A 24,508-nucleotide genomic window follows, 5' to 3' on the forward strand; every position below is an offset into this window, starting at 1 on the left:
GTATCCTCAAGGATATATTTAAGATAATCACACGAACACCAAAACTATGCACTGCATAATTCATAAAAATTACGCAATATTTAAAAATTCAATGAACATCAGCATGTTGAACATTTAAACATTTTGAATCCCTTAAAACAGAAAAACACTAAGTACTAAAATTATGTACAGTAAAGTTACATTAAAATTATTTTAAAAATTACAGAAGAAAACATACAAAAATTATGATATGTATGTAAAAAATAAATAAAAAATGAAGAATAAATACATAACACTAAAACAGTAATGCTATTCTGTACCTTATCCTCGCAAAGGACGGGCAGTGACTGAGATCATTTTAAAAAAATATAAACAAGCAGTCTAGGCGATGAACAACTGAACAGAGGAGGATTGCGTATTTAAGGACGGAACTATCTTTTTTATCATAATGGATTCCAAGGTTGTTAGGTCGTTTTCATTTTGTATTTGGCGTATAATAGCATTTGCCAGTCTTCGAGAAAGGAGGGCGGGGAATGATTTCATTGCAGTATACGTACTTTATCGTGTTGTGTGAAAACTTTATTCTACTTATAAATAAATTACGTACAGTATATACATAGTCATGGGTCCCAAGAAAGTTGAAATTCACGGAAAGAAGCGAATGCTCTCTTTGGAGACAAAGATGGAGATTATCAAGAAGTATGAAGCTGGTATGCGATTGAGTGTGATCACCAAGGAATACCGCCGTAATCCGTCAACAATAGGCACCATCCTTAAGCAGAAGGATGCCATCAAAGCAGCTACACCTTCCAAGGGCATCACTATTTTGTCCAGCAAGAGGACCCACGTGCATGACGAGATGGAACGGCTGCTTCTTGTCTGGATAAAAGACAAAGAAATCGCTGGCGATACGATAATGGAGACGGCAATCTCCCACAAGGCCAGCGCTATTTTCAGCAATTGCTCAGGCAGAAGACGACGGAGGGGAAGGGACTTCAACGCCAACCCCAGAGCTCAAGGCTTCGCATGGGTGGTTCGAGAAATTTCGTAAACGGACTGGCATCCATTCGGTGGTGCGGCATGGGGAGGCTGCCACCTCGGACACGAAAGCGACCGAAGCCTTTAAAAAGACATTCGACGAGATGATGACCAAGGAAGGCTACAGTTCTCAGCAAGTCTTCAACTGTGATGAGACTGGCCTTTTTTGGAAAAAAAATGCCTCGTCAGACGTACATCACGAAGAAAGAGAAGAAGCTACCCGGGCATAAGCCTATGAGAGACAGGCTTACGCTCGCACCTTGTTCGGACGCCAGTGGGGATTGCAAGGTGAAGCCCCTACTGGTGTATCATTCCGAGGCACCTCGAGCCTTCAAGGCCCACAAAGTGCTTAAGGAGAAGCTTCCAGTGATGTGGAGGGCTGTTCACAGAGTGGGTAAATCTGTATTTCGGCCCGACAGTGAAGAAATTCTTGGTAGAGCAGCGCCTCCTTCTGAAATGTCTGCTGGTGTTGGACAATGCCCCTCCCCACCCTCCTGGCCTCGAGGAAGATATCCTAGCGGAATATTCCTTCATCAAGATTCTTTATCTTCCGCCCAACACCACCCCTCTCCTCCAGCCCATGGACCAGCAAGTGATATCGAACTTTAAGAAGCTGTACATGAAACATCTTTTCAAGAGATGTTTCGACATCACCGATATCACAAACCTCACCTTGCGTCAATTTTGGAAGGAGCATTTCGACATCGTCATATGCATCCGACTCATCGACCAAGCTTGGCAGGAGGTTTCGAGGCGAACCTTGAATTCCTCGTGGAGGAAACTCTGGCCTGATGCCATATCCGCCCAAGACTTCGAGGGATTCCACATGGGCGAAGATGATGCAGATTCAAAAACAGTTGACAATCCTGAAACTGTTTTGCAACCAGATCTTGATGAGATCGTTGCACTCGGCAAGTCCATGGGGCTGGTCGTCGACGAGGATGACATCAATGACCTTCTTGAGGAGCACCAAGAGGAGCTTACCATGGATGACCTGAAGGAGTTGGAGGCCATGCAACATAACGTCGTTCAAGAAGAGTTCGCTAGTAGCAGCAAGGAGGACGACGACGACCCTATGACAACGGCAGAAATTAAGGATGCTCTAGCTGCTTTTCATAAAGTGCAATCATTTGTAGAAAAGAGACACTGCGAAAAGGCTTACACAGGTCGTATACTTGCGCAGTTCGATGACGTTTGCCTGTGTTGTTTCAGGAACATTGTGAAAAGCAGGCAGAAGCAATCTTCCTTGGATAGTTATTTTTTAAAGAGGCCTTTAGTAGTAGTAAGCAAAAAGGAAGATCCAAGTGATACGAAAAAACAAAGTTGAAAGTGGTGAAGAAATTGAAATTTTGTAAAAAAAAAAAAAAAAAAAAAAAAAAAAAAAAAAAAAAAAAAAAAACGTAGAATAAAAAAGTAAAAAAAAAAAAATGGAAATTTAATTTTAAGTTTTTGTAAAGTCAAGTATTAATGTTTTCTGCCATTTCTTAATGTGTTAGTGTTAATGTTTTCTGCCATTTTGTGTTTCGTAAAGTTAAGTTGTTCATGTTTTCTGCCATTTGTCCTCCTCCTCTGTTGCCACTTTCAGAGATCGCCTCACTCGAAAGCTAGGGTTCCACATTTTACTACATATGTACATACATGTACATACAGTATTTCTTGTACCATGTACACTAATACACTTTATTTACAGGTACAGTATAAGGTTTTATGTTTAGGCATTGAATGGTCCAATTGTTTTGTAATTTCATTGTTTATTGGTCAATTTAGCTTTATATAAAATTTACTGTGGTGTTTTTGTAGGGCTTGGAACGAATTAGGCAATTTACATGTAAAACGTGGTTCGAGATACGAAAAAATCAGGTTACGAAGGCTGCTTCGGAACGGATTAATTTTGTATCTTGAGGCACTACTGTATTAATACTATGTAAACTGCATTTTTATTGCATTTTTTCATAAACAAACCTTCAAATATTGATTATTTTGCATTTATGGAGTCATATTTGTTCAGCCAGATCAGCGTTGTAAGCGCCTTAACCCTGGAACATGCATCGTAAACCATTAAATAATTTCTGATGAATATAATTGAAAAGCGTTGTAACCTCGGAAAGTAGTAAGCCGAGCCCATCACAAGCCAGGGACTTCCTGTAAATATATATATATATATATATATATATATATATATATATATATATATATATATATATATATATATATATATATATATATATAATATATATATATATATATATATAAGCGAATACACGGGAAAATGATAGTCAGGAATCCAAGCGCTTTCGTCTTTATTCAGACATTGTCAAGGAGTCCTTGACGATGTCTGAATAAAGACGAAGCGCTTGGATTCCTGACTATCATTTTCCCGTGGTATTCGCTTATTTATGAAGTCACGTGCATCTACTGTGATTTTTTAAGCATATATATATATATATATATATATATATATATATATATATATATATATATATATATATATATATATATATATATATATACAGGCGGCCCTCGGTTAGCGGCAGGGGTTCCGTTTCTGGCCGCCGACGCCAAGTGATTTTCTACGCCAAGCGATTTTCGACGCTAAGCGATTTTAAAGCCTACGGCCACCGCACACCTTCTTTCGAAACTCTAGACCAGTCAAAGGCGCCGTAATCCCACAACGGCGCAATAAGTAAAATTATATTTATGCAGTATAGTACTATAGAATTTACTGTACAGTACCATTATAGCATTGTAATATGTGAAGTGAAAAAAGACCTAACTTTAATGCCTTGAGTGGTCTAAAGTATGTAAAGATATAATAAAGTTTATACATGTACAGGTAGCTGTAGTGTTCAAGTTAGATCTTAGTCTTACGATAGTCCGATTTTATGAGAGATCAAATTACAATGGCCTAACTTTATCCATCTCCTAGTTACATAAGTTCAATAACAGCAAAAGAGAATGATGAAAGTATGGTGGTAAGTTATACTCATGCACTTGTGAACGTGCACAGCCATGAAACAACCGAACGAAAAAACGACTTTTTTTTCTAAGTACAAACCGAATGATAACATCTGTATTTCAATCATCGTACTACAGGACAACATTACCGTAATTGTTATAAATGACGTTATGTATAGAATAGAACCGAGATATCTTAATGTTACAACTTTATTCGCTATAGATCAAAGATCAATATAGATTAAAGATCAATCGGGAAATATACTGTTAATTTAAAACCTAGTTATAACTGAGCTGAGAAAAACTGTTCAAGCTGCTAATGACTATTATCGTACTCGGCAACAGGATAAACTGCAGTAAACGTATGCCATCAAACACAACCGTAGATAAAAGTTGGGATAAAATCATTTTAATCAAAACTACTGTGCTTGAAAGAACACATTTTACTGTTGCTTTCACTCCGATATAAGATAAATAACGTAAAGTGCGTATTACAATGATATAAAGGATTACTGCGAACGGAATCACGTAATTTTTTATGCAATAAACATGCCGCCAACGTAATCTGTTAACGAAAAAAAAAAAGTAGTTCACATTCACAACGAGACACATTCAATAAATATGTGAAGGGCAGTTTCAAAAGCTGCCTTTGTATCATATTTCTGTGCAGAAATAAAAATACCTTACACGTAATACATTTTCATACACATTTTAAACAAAAGCATGAACATTTATAAATCGACACATCCATAGCTAAATGAACTTATGTAACTCGATATTTTCGGCATAGAACAGCGTCAGAGGCATATATTTCACCCTAATACCTATGTATCAACTCTCCATAAAATTTGTTAATATAATTTGCATAACCTTTATGGTCTGAACGGCATTTCTACAAATGTAAGAACTCGTTAGACAATGGTGCTAGCAGCACTGTTAACTGAAAATTGTGCCGTAAAGATACCTTTAAAATGCCTTATTTTTTTAAAGAATATTTTTGACGACCATCGTAAAACCGATTCGCCATTGAGCGATTGCGCCGTTAACCGCGGGCCGCCTGTGTGTGTATGCATGTATGTGTATATATATATATATATATATATATATATATATATATATATATATATATATATATATATATATATATATATATATATATATATATATATATATATCTATATATCTATATATCTATATATCTATATATCTATATATATATATATATATATATATATATACATATATATATATATATATATATATATATATATATATATATATATATATATATATATATATACTATACACACACACACAGTAGTACCTCGAGATACGAAAGGCTCACTTACGAAAAATCAAGTTACGAAAGCCAATGCGAAAAATTTTACTGCTCTACATACAAAAAGTTTTCAAGATACGAAAGGTTGTTGCTGTAAAGTCCCGAGATTCGCCCAGACCACCGAGAACAATTTTAAAACTCCCGCGCCGCCAACTGAGTAAACTCGCCACCATCCTCCCGCTCTCCCATTGGTTCCTGATGCTAGTAACCCCATAAGGTCCTGCTCTCCTATTGGTCAGCATCTACCCCTTGTGCTTTAAGTATTCTATTGGCAAAAGGTTGCTGTAAATTGAAAAACTTATTCATGCAATACATTTAATAAAGAAAACATTAGGTAAAGGATAGAATAAAGAATAGAAATGAATGGTTATTATACTGTTTGGTAGTTTCAGTAGTTGAAGAGAGATAATGAAAATTTATGGCTTACTGTGTAAAAGTGATTGCTTAGGGCGATCGTTCGGATACTCGTAAGTGCTGGATGTAAACAGACGTTTGGGAAAGTTTTTTTTTGTTTGTTTATTATAGTTAATGGGTAATTAATAATTTATTTGAAATGAGTACATGCAATACATTTAATAAAACAAAGATGTGAATTAGATATCATAAAATATAAAATAAATCAGACTGCCAACAAATACGTATTTTTTAGAATTCTTCTTCTGTTTTATTATTACGTTATGTATGCGCATGTTTCATTATAGCTGTCAGTAACTCGGTATCTTCATTAGGTAAAGATAGAATAAAGAATAGAAATGAATGGTTATTATACTGTGGTGGTTTCATTAGTTGAAGAGAGATACTAATGACAATTTATGGCTTACTGTGTGCTAGGAAAAATGATTGCTTGGCGCTCGTTTTGATACTCTAAGACGGGTAAGAGCTGGATGTAAACAATCAATCGGAAGGTTTGTTTGTTTGTTTGTGTATTATAGTTAATGATTAATAATAATTATTTGAAATGAGTACATAATGATTATTCATACATTTTATTGGCATATTCTAAGCTTTTAGCTCTTAGGTTTAGATGTCAGAATCATAGACTAGGGCTACAGTTAGCAACCGCTAACGTAGGCTAAGGCCTTATTGCTAAAGGGTACAGATGCTAAAGTCCTAATATATGCAGTAAAAATGGAGTTGAACATTACATGCAGTTGAATATTACTCAAGTATGTAAGTTATTTGCCCTTTGGAGTCATATTTCTTCCGTCATAACCCTAGAACAAGTGTTTTAGGTCTGGAAATATAATTTACTGGAGTGTTTTTGGAGGGCTTGGAACGGATTAGCCATTTTACATGTAAAATGTGTTCCAAGTTACGAAAAACTCATAATACGAAGGCCGTCTCAGAACGGATTAATTTCGTATCTCGAGGTACCGACTGTATAGATATAGATATAGATATAGATATATGATTAGATATAGATATATATAGATATATATATATATATATATATATATATATATATATATAGTATAATATATATATATATATATTATATATATATATATTATATATATATATATATATAATATATATATAGATAGACACACACACACACACACACAGTGGTACCTCGACATACGAAATTAATCCGTTCCGAGGTGGCCTTCGTAACATGAGCTTTTCGTATCTTGACCGCATTTTACATGTAAAATGCCTAATCCGTTCCAAGACCTACAAAAACACCCCAGTAAATTTCATACTAAAGCTAAATTGACCAATAAACAATGAAACATTACAACAATTTGGACCATTCAATACCTAACTTAATAGATATTAGCACTAATATGTACCTGTAAATAAAGTGTATTAGTGTACATGGTATACAAGAAATACTGTATGTACATACGTACGTATGTAGTAAAATGTGGAACCTTACCTTTCGAGTGAGGCTATCTCCGAAAGTGGCGACAGAGAGGAGGACAAACGGCAGAAAACTTCTTATAGTACGTACACTTAACTTTACGAAATACATTAAAAAATGTCAGGAAACATAAACTAAACTTTACAAAACACATTAACAAAACTGTAACACTTAATCTTACAAAAAAATTAAAATTTAATTTTTTTTTTTTTGCTTTTTTATTTATTTTTTTATTTTTTTTACAAAATTTCAATTTCTTTACCACTTTCAACTCTGTTTTTTTGTAGTATCAATTGGATCTTCCTTTTTGCTTACTCCTACTAAAGGCCTCTTTAAAAAATAACTATCCAAGGAAGATTGCTTCTGTCTACTTTTCACAATGTTCCTGAAATGACTCAGGCAAACGTCATCAAATTGCGCAAGCATACGACCTGTGTAAGCCTTTTCGCAGTGTCTCTTTTCTACAAATGATTGCACCTTATGAAAAGCAGCTAGAGCATCCTTAATTTCTGCCGTTATCATAGGGTCGTCGTCCTCCTCCTCGCCGCTGCTAGAGAACTCTTCTTGAACGACGTTATACTGCATGGTCTCCAACTCCTTCAGGTCATCTGTCGTAAGCTTCTCTTGGTGCTCCTCGAGAAGGTCATTGATGTCGTCCTCGTCGACGACCAGCCCCATGGACTTGCCGAGTGCAACGATCTCGTCAAGATCTGGTTGCGAAACAGTTTCAGGATCGTCAACTGTTTCTGAATCTGTAGTACCAGCTTCGCCCACATGGAATCCCTCGAAGTCTCGTGCGAATACGGCATCAGGCCAGAGTTTCCTCCACGAAGAATTCAAGGTTCGCCTCGAAACCTCCTGCCAAGCTTGATCAATGAGTCGGATGCATATCACAACATCGAAATGCTCCTTCTAAAATTCAAGCAAGGTGAGGTTTGTGATATCGGTGATGTCGAAACTTCTCTTGAAAAGATGTTTCGTATACAGCTCTTGAAGTTCGATATCACTTGCTGGTCCATGGGCTGGAGGAGAGGGGTGGTGTTAGACAGAAGATAAAGAACCTTGAGGAAAGAATACTCCGCTAGGATATCTTCCTCGAGGCCAGGAGGGTGAGCAGGGGCATTGTCCAACAACAGCAGACATTTCAGAGGGAGGCGCTTCTCTTCCAAGAATTTCTTCACTGTCGGGCCGAAACACAGATTTACCTACTCGGTGAACAAAAGTCATGTTACCCAGGCTTTCGCATTAGCCCTCCACATCACTGGAAGCTTCTTCTTTAGCGCTTTGTGGGCCTTGAAGGCTCGAGGAGTCTACGAATGATAGACAAGTAGGGGCTTCACCTTGCAATCCCCACTGGCGTTGGAACAAAGTGCGAGCGTAAGCCTGTCTTTCATAGGCTTATGCCCAAGTAGCTTCTTCTCTTCCTGAGTGATGTACGTCCGACGAAGCATTTTTTTTCCATAAAAGGCCAGTCTCATCACAGTTGAAGACTTGCTGAGAACCGTAGCCTTCCTTGATCATCATCTCATCGAACGTCTTAATAAAGGCTTTGGCCGCTTTCGTGTCCGAGGTGGCAACCTCCCCATGCCGCATCACCGAATGGATGGCAGTCCGTTTACAGAATTTTTCGAACCACCCATGAGAAGCCTTAAGTCTGGGGTTGGCGTCGATGTCCCTTCTCCTCCATCGTCTTCGGCCTGGGCAATCAAATCTTCGAAAATAGCGCTGGCCTTGTGGCAGATTGCCACCTCGGTTATTGTATCACCAGCGATTTCTATGACTTTTATCCAGACAAGAAGCAGCCTTTCCATCTCGTCGTGCACATTGCTCCTCTTGCTTTGATGGCTTCCTTCTGCTTAAGGATGGTGCCTATTGTCGACGGATTTCGGCCATATTCCTTGACGATCACACTCAATCACATGCCAGCTTCATACTTCTTGATAATCTCCATTTTTGTCTCCAAAGAAAGCATCCTCTTCTTTCTGTGAACTTCAACTTTCTTGGGACCCATGACTACGTATATACTGTACGTAATTAAGTTATGTAGTATACGTATGTAGTAAAGTTCTCACACAACACGATAAAGTAGTACTACAACAAAATCACTAACGAATTTACGTTAATAAACGAAATTGTACAGAACGAACAAATTCCGTGTGCTTACGATAACGATGCTGCTGCCGAGTGGCCAAAAAAGCACGCCGCTACATAGATGCATGATGGGATCATGGGAGAGATGCTGACCAATAGGAGAGCAGGATCTTATGGCGGTGACTAGCATCAGGAACCAATGGGAGAGCGGAAGGATGGTGGCGAGTCTACTCAGTTGGCAGAGCACGAGTTTTAAAATTGTTATCGGTGGTCCGGGCGATTCTCTGGACTTTACATTAACAACCTTTCGTATCCTGAACTATAGTATGTCATGCTCACACTCCTTCATATCTCACTGTGTTGACATTGAAATGGCGGCCAACTGCAGTGAAATTTTTGCCCTCCCTTAACATATCGAGAACTTTCACCTTGTCAAGCTTCATTACAGTCTTTTTTTTCTCTTAGGCTCTTTGCCAGAAGCCTTAGAACGAGCAGGGTGCTTTTTAGGGACCATTTTTGGCATGGTGTACATGGATATTTGCTGATATGTACAACACAGCTTCATATTTGCGTTCACATATGTCAGTAACTTTCTACACAGTGAGGCTGATGAAGGTGAGATGTGTGATACCCACAATTCCATCTTCGCGAGATGGGACTCGGGTTTCAACCAATCAATGCCTAATGTACACCCAATTAGTGACAAGGAACATGAATGCTGCTCCTGGATTGGCTGCTGTTCAGACAATAGCTAATAGCGTGTCGAGTATCATTTTGTTTGGGCACTTCTCTAAGAAGGCATCACGGCGTCATAAGATCTGTTTATCTGCGGAATGTTGGTTTGGGTGAAGGATCTTTTAAGAAAACCAAATTTTGTTATTAAAGTTTTGCTGTGTTTACCTCAACATATTATAGAACAGTAATATTTGAAAATTAATAAATCTTTTTTCATCATATAAATATATTTAGTCTTGAAATTAGTCCGTATGCATAAAAATAAATACTACTGCGTGCAGCAGAGGGAAACATATGCACCCTGCTATTCCTGTTGTCTTACGTATTTTAGATATGCTCTGCATACTTTTAGTATCATCCTAAAACATTTAATGTACATACTTACCATATTTAGAATTCATCTTAAAACTATTCATGAAATGTACAGTCTGCACACAATATCAGTGCACTTACTGTACCCACTTGACCCAATATGTACGTACAGTTCAATGTTCTCCCGTTTGTGCATTTTTGTGTGTGCAGTACACTACTACAGACTAAGAATTATTCTTTAAAATGTCCTCTAAATGTTCTGCTTCTCCTAAGGCTTCTTGCAAAGAGCCTAAGCGTCAGAGGCCCTTACAGTTAATGACATGAGGAGAAAATAAACGTGGTAGTCATGCCAAGAGAGGGCAGACGTCGTGGAGAAGTAGCAACCCATTACCGAGTGACTGAAAGTCTAGTAGCCCGCATTGAGATCAAATATGAGCAGGGCAAAATACTTGGGGAGGCCATTCTTGGACAAGAACTTGCCTTCCTCTTTAGTAATGGTATCCCATCAACAGACCAGGCCTTTGAGAAATTTTGTGGTCTCTACAATTTGATCAGGGATGTCAGGGAGGTACAGAAAACAGTCAAGGCATGGGTGAAAAACAAAGAAAGGGCCACAACTTTCATTAATAGTACTATTAATGAAATAGTGAAGCCCTATCATGACTTGTTTGTACAGATGTACAATTATCTCAAGGAGGTGGTGCCTCCTGAAATCCCTGATGAAGCACCTCCTGAAGAAGGTGACGAGGTGCTCTCAGAGGATCAGTAACTCCTCTACTTTGCTGTGCTGTCTATCTTAATCATCATTCATCAGGCTGCACAGCTTTAATATCATCATCTGTAATCAACAGTAATCACAATTATGTGCTGTATGATTTAATATTATTATGTATGCATATTATAGAGTAAATAACATGAAAATACAGAATATTGCTGTACAGAAAAATTCGCATTGCGAAGAGCTGGGGGACTGCAAATAATTTTATAGATGTGTTCCACAGAGAAACCTGCAAATGGGTGAGTCCTCCCGCAAATAATTCATGAATATGTTCCAAAGAAAAATCCATGAAAGGGTGAGTACGCAAATAAGGGCGGCCTAGTGTGGTGTGTGTGTAATATATATATATATATATATATATATATATATATATATATATATATATATATATATATATATATATATATATATATATATATATATAGTAGCACCTCGAGATACGAAATTAATCCGTTCCGAGGCGGCCTTCGTATCATGAAGTTTTCGTATCTTGGACCACATTTTACATGTAAAATGGCTAATCCGTTGTTCCAAGCCCTCCAAAAACACCCCAGTAAATTATATTTCCAGGCCTAAAACACATGTTCTAGGGTTACGACGCCGATCCGATGGAAGAAATATGACTCCAAAAAGGCAAAATACTGTACATACTTGAGTAATATTCAACTGCATGTAATGTTCAACCCCATTTTTACTGCATATATAAGGACTCTAGCATATGTCCCTTAGCAATAAGCCTAGCCTATGTTAGCGGTTGCTACTGTAGCCTAGTCTATGATTCTGACATCTAAACCTAAGAAGCTAGAAGCTTAGAATATGCCAATAAAATGTATAAATAATCAGTATGTACTCATTTCAAATAATTATTAATTAATCATTAACTATAATACACAAACAAACAAACAAAAAAACCTTCCAATCGATTGTTTACATTCAGCTCTTACCCCGTCTTACGAGTATGTAGAGCTGTAAATTTTTCGTATTTGCTTTCGTATCTCGAGTTTTTTGTAGTGAGCCTTTCGTCATGTCGAGGTACCACTGTATATATATATATATTATACTATATATATAATATATATATATATATATATATATATATATATTATATATATATAGGCGGCCCGCGGTTAACGGCGCAATCACTCAACAGCAAATCGGTTTTACGGCGGTCGTCAAAAATATTCATTAAAAAAATAAAGCATTTTAAAGGTATCTTTACGGCACAAATTTCAGTTAACAGCGCCGCTGTCTAACGAGTTCATACATATGTAGAAAATGCCGTTCAGACCATAAAGGTTATGCAAATTATATTAACAAATTTTATGGAGAGTTTATTACGTAGGTATTAGGGTAAATATATGCCTCTGACGCTGTTCTATGCCGAAAATATCGATTACATAAGTTGCAAATTTAGCTATGGATGTGTCGATTCATAAATGTTCATGCTTTTGTTTAAAATGTGTATGAAATGTATTACGTGAAAGGCATTTTTATTTCTGTACAGAAATATGATACAAAGGCAGCTTTTTGAAACTGCCCTTCACGTTATCAAATACGAGGTTTTTTTTCATGTTTCTTTCTTGTAAGCCGCCCCGCCTGCCGCTCTTCCGAAAATCATCGATTTAAAAAAAGTGCAAATTAGCGATCTATGTGTCGATTTATAAATGTTTATGCTTTTATGTTTAAAATTGTATGAAAATGTATTACGAATAGGGTATTTTTATTTCTGTGCAGAAAATATGATAAAAGGCAGCTTTTGAAACTCCCCTTCAAGTTATCGACTACGATGTTTTTTTCAAGTTCGTTCTTGTATGCCGCCGTCTACCGCTCTTCCGAAAATATCAAGTTAAAAAGAGTGCAAATTTAGCGATCGATGTGTCGATTTTATAAATGTTTATGCTTTTATGTTTAAAATGTGTATGAAAATATATTACGTAAAGGTATTTTCATTTTTGTACAGAAATAAGATACAATTAAGGCAGCATTTGTAACTACGCTTCGCTCCACGTTGTCATTTGGGGGATGGTTTTTTCATGTTCGTTCTTGTCCGCCAGTTCCGAAAAATGCATTGTGTTATTTTATTAATTATGCATCTTTTTCATAAATCCTTTAAAAATTTATACATTATTTCACTGTATCCAAGAATATTGTATGTATTCTCATATTATTGTATTTTAAAATACTACGGCAAACTTAAGCCCGTATTCCGCGGAGCAGCCAATGTTGTGGTTTGAAATCAGCTGATGAATACGAGTTTGTTTCACCATAACGCAATTCTGAGCGAATGCTCTTGCTTCTAGTTAGCATAAACGAATATCTATATACTTGACTTATATAAGACAAAAAGTTATTTTCCTTATACAGCGTGTTTTTAGGTGGAAATATTTATTGAATATGTCTCGTTGTGAATGTAAACTACTTTTTTTCTTTTTCGTTAACAGATTACGTTGGCGGCATGTTTATTGCGTAAAAAATTACGTGATTCTGTTCGCAATAATCCTTTATATCATCGTAATACGAACTTTACGTTATTTATCTTATATCAGCGTGAAACCAACAGTAAAATGTGTTCTTTCAAGCACAGTAGTTTTGATTAAAAGATTTTATCCCAATTTTATCTACAGTTGTGTGTGATGGCAGACGTTTACTGCAGTTTTATCCTTGTTGCCGATGTACGATAATAGTCATTAGCAGCTTGAACAGTTTTCTCAGCTTCAGTTATAACTAGGTTTAAATTTAACAGTATATTTCCCGATTGATCTTTAAATCTATATTGATCTCTGATCTATAGCGAATAAAGTTATTACATTAATGATATCTCAGTTCTATTCTATACATAACACCATTTATAACAAATACGGTAATGTTGCACTGTAGTACGATGATCGAAAGACAAGCCAAACAGATGTTATCCAGTTCGGTTGTACTTTAAAAAAGAAAGAAAGAAAAAAAAGAAAAAAAAAGTAGTTTTTCGTTCGGGTTGTTCATAGCTGTACACGTTCCACGCAACGAGTATAACGTTAAAACCATACTTTCACACCATTCTCTTTTGCTGTTACTGAACTTATGTAACTAGAAGATGGATAAAGTTAGGCCATTGTAATTTGATCTCTCATAAAATCGAACTATCGTAAGACTAATGATCGTACCCTGAACACTACAGCTACCTGTACACTGTATAAACTTTATTATATCTTTACATACTCTAGACACCCACATGTACTGTACAGTAAATTCTATAGTACTATACTGCATAAATATAATTTTACTTATTGCGCCGTTGTGGGATTACGGCGCCTTTGACTGGTCTTGACTTTCGAAAGAAGGTGTGCGGCGGCGTAGGCTTTAAAATCGCTCAGCGTCGAAAATCGCTTGGCACGGTGGCCAGGAACGGAACCCCTGCCGCTAACCGAGGGCCGCCTATAATATATATATATATATAATATATATATATATATATATATATATTATATATATATATATATATATATATATATATATATATATATATATATATATATACTTATACAGTGGTACCTCAGGATACGAAATTAATCTGTTCCGAGTCGGCCTTCGTAACCTGAGTTTTTTTGTATCTTGAACCGCATTTTACTTGTAAATTGCCTAATTCGTTTCAAGCCCTACAAAAGCACCCCAGTAAATTTTATAATAAAGCTAAATTGACCATCAAACAATGAAATACAACAATTTGGACCATTCAATACCTAACTTAAACTACATATATTACTAATATGTACTACATACCTGTAAATAAAGTGTATTAGTGTACATGGTATACAAGAATTACTGTACGTATATATGTATGTAGTAAAATGTGGAACCTTACCTTTCGAGTGAGGCGATCTCCGAAAGTGGCGACAGGAGGAGGACAAATGGCAGAAAACTTGAACACTTAACTTTACGAAACACTAAAAATTGTCAGGAAACATTAACACTAAACTTTACGAAACACATTAACAAATGGCACAAAACGTTAACACTTAACTTTACAAAAAACTTTAAATTAAATTTTTATTTTGTCTTTTTTTGATTTTTACATTTTTTTTTTACTTTGTTTTTTACACTTTACATTTCTACAAAATTTCTATTTCTTCACCACCGAATGGGTGCCAGTCTGTTTACGGAATTTATCAAACCACCCCCGAGAAGCCTTGAAGTCTGGGGTTGCTGTCTATGTCCCTTCTCCTCCATTGTCTTCAGCCTGGGCAATCAAATTGCCGAAAATAGCGCTGGCCTTCTGGCAGATTGCCGTCTCGGTTATCGTATCGCCAGCGATTTCTTTTTCCTCAATCCATAGAAGAAGCAGCCTCTCCATCTCATCATGCATGTGGCTCCTCTTGTTGGACAAAATAGTCACGCCCTTGGAAGATGTAGCTGCTTTGATGGCTTCCTTCTGCTTAAGGATGGTGCCTATCGTCGACGGATTTCGGCCGTATTCCTTAGCGATCACACGCAACCGCATGCCAGCTTCATACTTCTTGATAATTTCCATTTTTGTCTCCATAGAAAGCATCCTCTTCTTTCTGTGACCTTCAGCAACTTTCTTGGGACCCATGACTATACTGTACGTAATTAAGTTATGTAGTATACTAATTAAGTTCTCACACAACACGATAAAGTAGTACTACGAAATCACTAACACGAATTTACGTTAACAAACGAAATTGTATACATGAACGAACGAATTCTGCGTGCGTACGATAACGCTGGTGCGAAGTAGTGGCTGAAGAAGAACGCCTTTACGTAGAGCTTGATGGGAGATATGGTGACCAATAGGAGAGCAGGATCTTATGGCGGTGACTAGCATCAGGAACCAATGAGAGAGTGGGAGGTTGGTGGCGAGTCTACTCAGTTGGCGGCGCGCGAGTTTTAAAATTGTTCTCGGCAGTCTGGGCAAATCTTGGGACTTTACAGTGACAACCTTTCGTAACCTGAATTATTTTCGTATGTAGAGCCAAAAAAATCTTCGTATTTGCTTTCGTAACTTGAATTTTTTGTAATCTGGGCCTTTCATATGTCGAGGTACCACTGTGTGTGTGTGTGTGTGTGTGTGTGTGTGTGTATATGTAAGCCCCCCCCCTTATTCCCTAAACTACACAAACTGGGAACTCTTACTTGTTGCCAACGGTGCCCTGTCTGTAAGATGTCACGAGGCTTATTAAGACTGCGTAAATATAAAAAATATCATTATTTCCCAAAGCAATTGGTTATAACAAAGAACAAAATTATTAACAAGTCATAATGGCATAAACACCCAAATCTACCCATAAATAAACCAACTGTATTGTCTCTATTCATTAAAACATCAACGAAATTAATTCTAGGTTTCCTATTCAACTTTAAATTTGAAGCTGGGCACTAATACATTTAATTTTACTAATACATTTAATTTTGTAAGAAATTCTTTAAAATTTCCCACCTATTATCCAAAAATGTTAGGATATCATCTCAATAGCTTATCCGCAGCATATTGTTAAGGTTTATTGCATTTATTATTATAGTTTCAAAATATTCCACGTACAGATTGGCTAATTCTGGACAAAAGGCTGTCCATGCTGCACCAGAATTTTTTTTATAGAATAATGCCCCAATTGAAAAGACATTAATTGATGCACATAATTCAACTAATTTTATTATTTTATCTAGGGCTAGTGGGACATGATCTGAATAGGGGGTAATTTTTCCTCTCAGAAACTGTAGAATGTCCTGTACTGGTACTTTTGTGAATAGAGAATCTACATCTAAACTTAAAAGTTTTATTATACAGTGGAACCTCAACCTACGAGCGAACTAACGTGTGAGTTTTCAGAGATACGAGCAGTCGCTCGGACGATTTTTTGCTTCAGCACGCAAGCAGAATTTTAAGATAAGAGTTCGAGGCGTGCGCAGCTCTAAGTGTATATTTTTGAGGCGGGCGCAGCTCAGAGGGTATGAGTCACAGCATCCCATCTCCGAGCCTTTCTCTCTCTCGCGCTGTCTACACGTGGTAGAGTAAACACTGAGATTCGTTGCGTGCACAGTTTTTTGCATTTGTTTGTGATATTCTATGAAATCCCAACTTCTAACTTTGTTGTAACCATGGCACCAAAGAAAGCAAGTGGTAGTGCGAGTACCAAGAAGAGGAGGATGATGTCCCTCGAAATAAAGCTTGAAATCGTCGAGAAGCATGAGCAAGGCGTGCGAGTAAAGGAACTGGCCAAGCACTACGACTGTACAATGTCAACGATCTGCACCATCTTAAAGCAGAAGGAGTCCCTAAAGAAAATTAAGCCAGCCAAAGGTGTCAAGATTATTTCAAAGCACCGTACAGATGTGCATGAGGAGATGGAGAATCTGATGTTGGTGTGGCTGACGGAAAAACAACTTGCCGGAGATAGTGTCACTGAGGGAATAATCTGCGAGAAGGCACGCAGTAATTTTTCAGATTTACAACAGCAACACCAGGCACTTCAACGGAGGAGGAATCCTTTAAAGCCAGCCGGGGCTGGTTTGATAATTTTAAGAAAAGGACGGGGATTCACTCCGTTGTTAGGCATGGTGAGGCAGCAAGTGCTGATGTAAAGGCAGCAGAGGAGTTCGTGAAAACTTTCGCAGAAGTCGTCGAGGCAGAAGGATACATCCCCCAGCAAATCTTCAACTGTGACTAGACTGGTCTTCTGGAAGAAGAGGCCGAGGAGAACATACATCACCAAAGAGGAGAAGAAGATGCCAGGACACAAACCTATGAAGGATAGGTTGACCCTCGCCCTGTGTGCCAATGCGAGTGGCGACTACAAAATAAAGCCGCTACTCGTATACCATTCGGAGAACCCCAGAGCCTTTAAAGCACACAAGATAATAAAGGAGAAACTCCATGTTATGTGGAGGGCAAACCCTAAGGCATGGGTCACCAGGCAGTTCTTTATCGACTGGGTAAACCTTGTATTTGGTCCTTCGGTGAAGAAATATTTGAAGGACAACAACCTGCCCCTACGAGCCCTTCTCGTCCTTGACAATGCTCCTGCACATCCACATCCACCACAGATCGAGGAAGAAATACTCGACGAGTATAATTTTGTGAAGGTTCTCTACCTTCCTCCAAACACCACCCCTATCCTCCAGCCAATGGACCAACAGGTAATATCAAATTTCAAGAAACTCTACACCAAGCACCTGTTTCGCCGTTGCTTTGAAGTGACGGAGAACACAAACCTCATCCTTCGAGAGTTTTGGAAGGAGCATTTTAACATAGCAATAGGCCTCAAAATCATCGATATTGCCTGGCAGGGGGTTATGAAAAGGACCTTGACCTCTGCTTGGAAGAAGCTGTGGCCTGAAAATGTGGCTGAAAGAGATTTTGAAGGGTTTGAGATTGAGGAAGAAGAGGAGCCATTGGAGGAAGAGATCGTGTCCATTGGCAAGACTATAGGTCTGGAGGTGGATGAAAGAGACATCTAGGAACTCGTTGAGGAGCACTCCGAGGAACTTACGACTGACGGAGTTAAAGGAGTTACAAGAGCAACGGCACACAGAAGCATTAACTGAAGCTACTTCAGAGGGAGAGGAGACAGAGCCGGAGATAATCAGTACAAAAGACCTCAAGGATATTCTGGCAATGTGGGAGAGGGTGGCAGGTTTTGTTGAAAAGAACCATCCTGAAAAAACTGCAACGAGTCGTGCGAGAGCTTTTCAACGACACGTGCCTACGTCGTTTCAGAAATATTCTCAAAGGGAGAATGAAACAGACTTCCTTAGACATGTTTCTTAAGAAAAGGCCTTCAGCTCGAAGTGAGCCAAGTGTGGCAAAAAGGCCAAGATCAAGTGAAAGTGAAGAGAGTGATGAGAATTAAGCTAAAAGAAAACATTTAAAAATAAAAAAAATAGAATAAAAAAATAAGAAAAAAATGTTAAGAAGCATTTAAGTTTAAGATATGTAAAGCAATTGTTAAGTAGCATTTAAGTTTAGTTACAATGTAGTGTACATTTATGTACGAATGTAGTGATAGCAAAACAGTCATCTGTCCATCCGTCCACCTCCACCTGTCTCCTCTACCCGCCACCTCCGCCGTCTCCATTAGCTCTAGTCGTCTCATCTCCAAGGTAAGTAAATTGTATATAACCTTATTATATCTTCATATTTTCTTTCTATTTTGTTTTTATATAATATTTGTTATGTAAAAAGTTTTTCCTTATGAAATAACAAGAAAAATGAAAAATATGAGGTGCCATTTTGAGGGTTGGAACGGATTACGGCCGTTTCCATTATTTCTTATGGGGAAAATTGATTTAACGAGCGAGCATGTAAGGACAACACTTTTTCCCTATTTTCATTGTAACCAATCATCAAGTCGCGTTGTTCTTACTTCCATCCGATAGAGCGTTCCGCGGCCTTTCCGCCGATGTATAACACATGCAATTCCATTATTTGTACGCTTTATTATATCTAAATGAATGTCTGTAAGAAAACACAAATTTACCGTCTCGGAGTCATTTCTGTTTGCGGTGCGAGACTGCACTACATATCCGTCCGCACCTGTCTATGTCAACTCAGTTTGTCTGTAAATAAATCATCAGTACCCAGCTACCTGTCTTAATCTCTGGTCCTCACAAGCATATCAAGTTACGAGCTCGACCACGGAACAAATTAAACTCTTAAGTTGAGGTTCCACTGTAGTTTAAAAATATTCCATGTACAGATTGGCTAATTCTGGACTTATTAAAAAGCTGTCCATGCTGCACCGGAATTTTTTGTTATATAGAATGACTCCCCAATTGAAAAGACATTAATTGATGCACATAATTCAACTAATTTTATTATTTTATCTAGGGGTAGTGGGACATGATCTGAATAGGGGGTTATTTTTCCATCAGAAGCTGTAGAATGTCCTGTACTGGTACTTTTGTGAATATAGAATCTACATCCAAGCTTAAAAGTTTTATTTTGTGAAGTGGTATGTATATGTGCTTCTTTGAATTTGGGACAGAAATCTTCAAAATGTTTAATGTGACTGAGAGAAAATGTGGCTAAGAAAGAAGAAAGAAGGCCAGCTAACCAGTTAGAAATTTTATAATTGAAAGCTTTGGCACAATGAGATAATAGGTCTGAATGGAAGATAATCTTATTGCGTTTTGGGAGGGCCACGAAAGTGAGGTACTTCTGGGCTAATACCTTTAAATTTTTCCATTATTTCAATGCTTTTTTTGTCTTTGCCAATTAATCTTACTTTTCTAAAAAAGTCCGTCGGGACTTTTGGGAGGCGATTTTTCGTCAATTTGTCATATGTATTTGTGTCACTAAGGAGCTAGTTGATTTTTTAACGTACAAGTCTTTGTCCATGATCACGATTTTACCGTCTTTGAACTATTCTGCAAGCAGCTGTCATCTTTAAAGTACTCTGATCAGATCATTCAGAAAATTATCCATAAAGCTAACATAATCTTCCACTGTCCTTCTCAAAACAAGACTAGAGAGATGCCCAACAATAAAATCAAAATCCCATACCTGAACAGCATAAGACGTTGACACAAACACTTGGGAACTCTAACCCTTTTGCATTTACCTACCCAAATGCCTTAGCTACATCCCACATTAATGTCCAACAAAACCCAGTCCCCAAAGACACAGTAGTGTACGTACGAAATCCCTTGCTTCAATTGTAAACAACCCTATAAATATAAGTTTTACAGGTAAATTACTCCTCCAGAGATAAATGTAACATAAACGTTCAGTTAGGTATGGCCAACAGACCTCAGCAATTTTTAACCATATAAATAACCATAATCACAGAATAAGCTGGAATTTGTCACATATAATTTATACATAGTAGCAATTGTCGGTTCAAAAGCCAGCTGGTAGAATCAGTTTCTTTAAACAAAGAAATACGATGAACCTCTGAAAAGGAGTTTGGGACTCAGATATTATAGATAAAATCTCCCTCCAACAAGAGATCGAGAAGATTAAAAAAATTAGTCAACTGGAGTGACGTAACCGGCTGACCTCTGGGCATCTTGGTATAATTAACACTTTTCTGTAACTCTGATCTCATTTGTTATCTGCCTGAAGAAGAGACAGTAGTTCTCCGTAAACATAGCATCAACTTTCTACATTTTGGTGTTTTCATTATTGGCTCCTTTTCATTAGATCGGGTTACGAACCAGATGTTCAAAAGATTTTTGTTCCGATTTGTGAACCGTGCTTCAAGCCACGAACACACAAACAATAGGCTAACCTCTTTTCCTCCTCTTTATCTAACCCATTTTCTAGTTAGGCTAACCCCTTTCCCCATCTCTTTATCTATCCCATCTTCTAGTTAAGTTAAAAAAGTAAAAGAGTGCTAAAAGTATCGTTAGTAATGTTATACTTGTTGTGTAAATGCATACAGCCAGAAACAGCTGATTTGCTATAAACAACTGAATCCAAAAACAACAGCAGTTTGCTTGCATTTCAACCCTCGTATGAGAGTAAAAAATTACCGTAGTTATGTAACAAATGACATTAAGTAGAATAGGACTGATATGAAACCCTATAAAAATGCTTAAAACTGCTTATTTTGTTACTTGAAATGCAAGAAAATCCTACTAAAAATCTTTATACCTGGTTTTTTTAGTTTCATCACAAAAAGTGCATTTTATGATGAAATTGATAAAAAAAATCCCATAAATTTGTGGATATTTCTCATAGTAAAATACCATGAATACGTGAATTTCTTGTGAATAATGGGTAGATATGGTCCACTAAGAAATCCATGAATGCGTGAGTCCATGAATATACAGGGGGTCCACTGTAGTCGTACCATCAAACTCGATCGTAAAAAATATCTGATTAACTTGTTTTAATAAAAACTATTTGGCATGAAAGAACACATTTTATTGTTTTCACTCCAATAAAAGATAAATATGTAAAGCTAGTAGTATTCTGATGAAATCAAGTGAAAATGTTGCACGCAATCTGTTGATTTTTTTACGCAGTAATCATGCCCTCAGCACCATCTACTAACGAAAAAATAACTAATTACAGCCGCTCACCGTCAGAGAACCTTTAGCGGACTCAATACGGTGCCACAGTTTAGGTCTCTGAAAACATTTCGAGGACGACACCAATGACATTAAAGTACTCTTCATGGCACAGCTTCCCAGCGTGTTTTGGCGTTTTTCGAGGATGGGTAGCTGGGTGCTGGTCAGCCAACACAAAATCAGGCAGCAGCACAGAGCATCCATTCAACGTCGCGGCCTCCTTTGTCTCAACTGGAGAACGCCAGATACCCACCCGACGTCGCTGCTGCACATAGGCCTTCTTGGCTGCCTGACATTGCTGCCACACCTGTGGACCAACTTGCCCTTCTGACGCAGTCGCCTGTACTCCTCCTCGGCCCACCGACACCACTGCTGCACCTTTGGGCCTCCTCTGCCTGCTGATGCCGCTATCTGTGGGCTTCCTCGACCTGCTGATGCCGCTGCCTCATCTGTGGTTCCGCTCTGCCTGTCAGACGCCGTTGCTGCGCTGGGGACTTCCTCAGCCCAATCTACGCCGCTGCCGTACCTGGGGGTCCCTACAGCCCGTCCCACACCTCCACTGCACACAATGCAGTTCCCTCCGCAGTCTTGGTTGCCTGCAGTCGACAGTAGAACCCCCAGGCAACAGCCAAGGGAGGCATCCTGTCAGCCAGCAACACCGAAGGACTCTGCATTTGATAACGCCTCACAACAAGTGTCACAAGGACATGGGGTCACCTCCTGCCTCCAAGATATTTTTCATCCAATCATTATTCCATAATCATTGTCTTGGGGTGGGGGGGGGAGTATTTGTAAGGACAACACTTTTTTTATATTTCTATTGGGTCTCATCATCAAGCCGCGTTGTTCCTTTACCCATTCTGTAGAGCATTTTATGCCTCTTTTTTTATGTATATATGTTGGGAATCCATTCCCTCTATGTAATATTATTCATGCGTTTTCGTCTGTGAAGAAACACATTCACAGCAGGGGCCCTGTCCCTTTTGCTTCTGTTTGTTTGTGTATGACGGACACTACCCTTCCGTCCGCACCCGTCTATGTTAACCCAATTCGTCTGTAATAAATTATCAGTACCCAGCTTCCTGTCTTACTCTCTGGTCCTCACAGATACAGTAATGTATAATTTCTTAAAAGACTCATGGAAAAGATGCATATTCATTGTGTTTTTATTTTATAAATATACATAGCCATCAGCAACCTGACATCACTCAATTAGGTATGCCGATGTCGGTCCGAATCTGATTTCTGTTTCGTGTCCAATTTTTTTTCTACTGATATATCACAGAATGCACTGAACCTCCAAAATTGACGTATATTAATAAATTACTAAATTATATCGTATACATTGTATACTGTAGGCTAGGCTACTGTATCATATACTGTATATACGAGATATGTGCCATGATAACATTATCATTGTTTACGTGAGGCTAACTTGTTAAATGTTATTCAATTTCTCTTTGTACTGAATTATCATAAGCCAATGTGCATTGAACCTAGAGAACTAGCTGAAATTAATAATTACTATGCCACATATGTATAAAGTATGTCGTGTAGTGTAAGCTAGGCTACCCTATATGTAAAGATGGTACTGATTACCCTAGTGCAGGCTAGGTAACTATAATACTCTTACGGTAAATTAACATGGGCCGATTTATGTACAAATCAATTTATGAACGCTTGGTTGTAACCAATTGCGGCCGTAAGTCAACAACTACCTGTACTTACTGTAAAAAATCATTATATGAATCCAAAACAATACTACATAAAAACTTAATAATTGCTAAGACAACAAGAAACAATTAAATTGGTGTTACCTTTAAAGATTTCCCCCTAAATATTATTGATCTGGTTGAATCCAAAGTCAGATCCTGTTCAATTTCAATAGCTGGAGGGCATTCAACTGAACATTCCAGTGGTGTTGATCCATCAGTCAATATTTCTATTAAAAATTCTGATTCATACATTGAAGTATCAACCACAAGTTTGATTTCATCTGAGGTTTTGCTAGATTTTCCTGATGTGACCTGAAAAGATTTAAGTTTATTATAATCAAGACATTTTAATTACGTACATACTAAAAATTTAGAGGTGTGATTAATCTCAATTAAAGATTTTTAAGCACACTGAGTAAAAATTTGTTCCTCTAAGAAAATAAGTAAACCATCATAAGTTTGTGCCAATAAGAAAGTAAGTAAATCATCAATCATTATCTACATTCAATATGGTCAACAAACCATTCCATTTCTGAAAATGAGTGTCCTTATGACATTCAGGTAACCTTTTACGTATAAGACAAGTGCATTTCATTCAAAAATGTAACCGTCAATGGCTGTTTACCTACACACATCCATAAACACTTCATTTGAAATCTAATTCCTCAGATCATTTTTAAAGAAATGCT

General features: G+C 37.6%; 1 protein-coding gene across 1 annotated transcript in view; it reads right to left on the minus strand.

The window, feature by feature from the left end:
* The window catches only part of LOC135219756 (calcium-activated chloride channel regulator 4-like), a 411,904-nt gene that overhangs the window by 191,283 nt on the left and 196,113 nt on the right, over window positions 1-24,508 (minus strand). Inside the window, exon 5 of the mRNA XM_064256802.1 lies at window positions 23,922-24,131. Within this exon, the coding sequence (XP_064112872.1) occupies window positions 23,922-24,131 (210 nt within the window). The remainder of the gene's footprint in view (window positions 1-23,921; window positions 24,132-24,508) is intronic.

The sequence above is a fragment of the Macrobrachium nipponense genome, chromosome 1, assembly GCF_015104395.2.
Source record: "Macrobrachium nipponense isolate FS-2020 chromosome 1, ASM1510439v2, whole genome shotgun sequence".
Classification (NCBI taxonomy): domain Eukaryota; kingdom Metazoa; phylum Arthropoda; class Malacostraca; order Decapoda; family Palaemonidae; genus Macrobrachium; species Macrobrachium nipponense.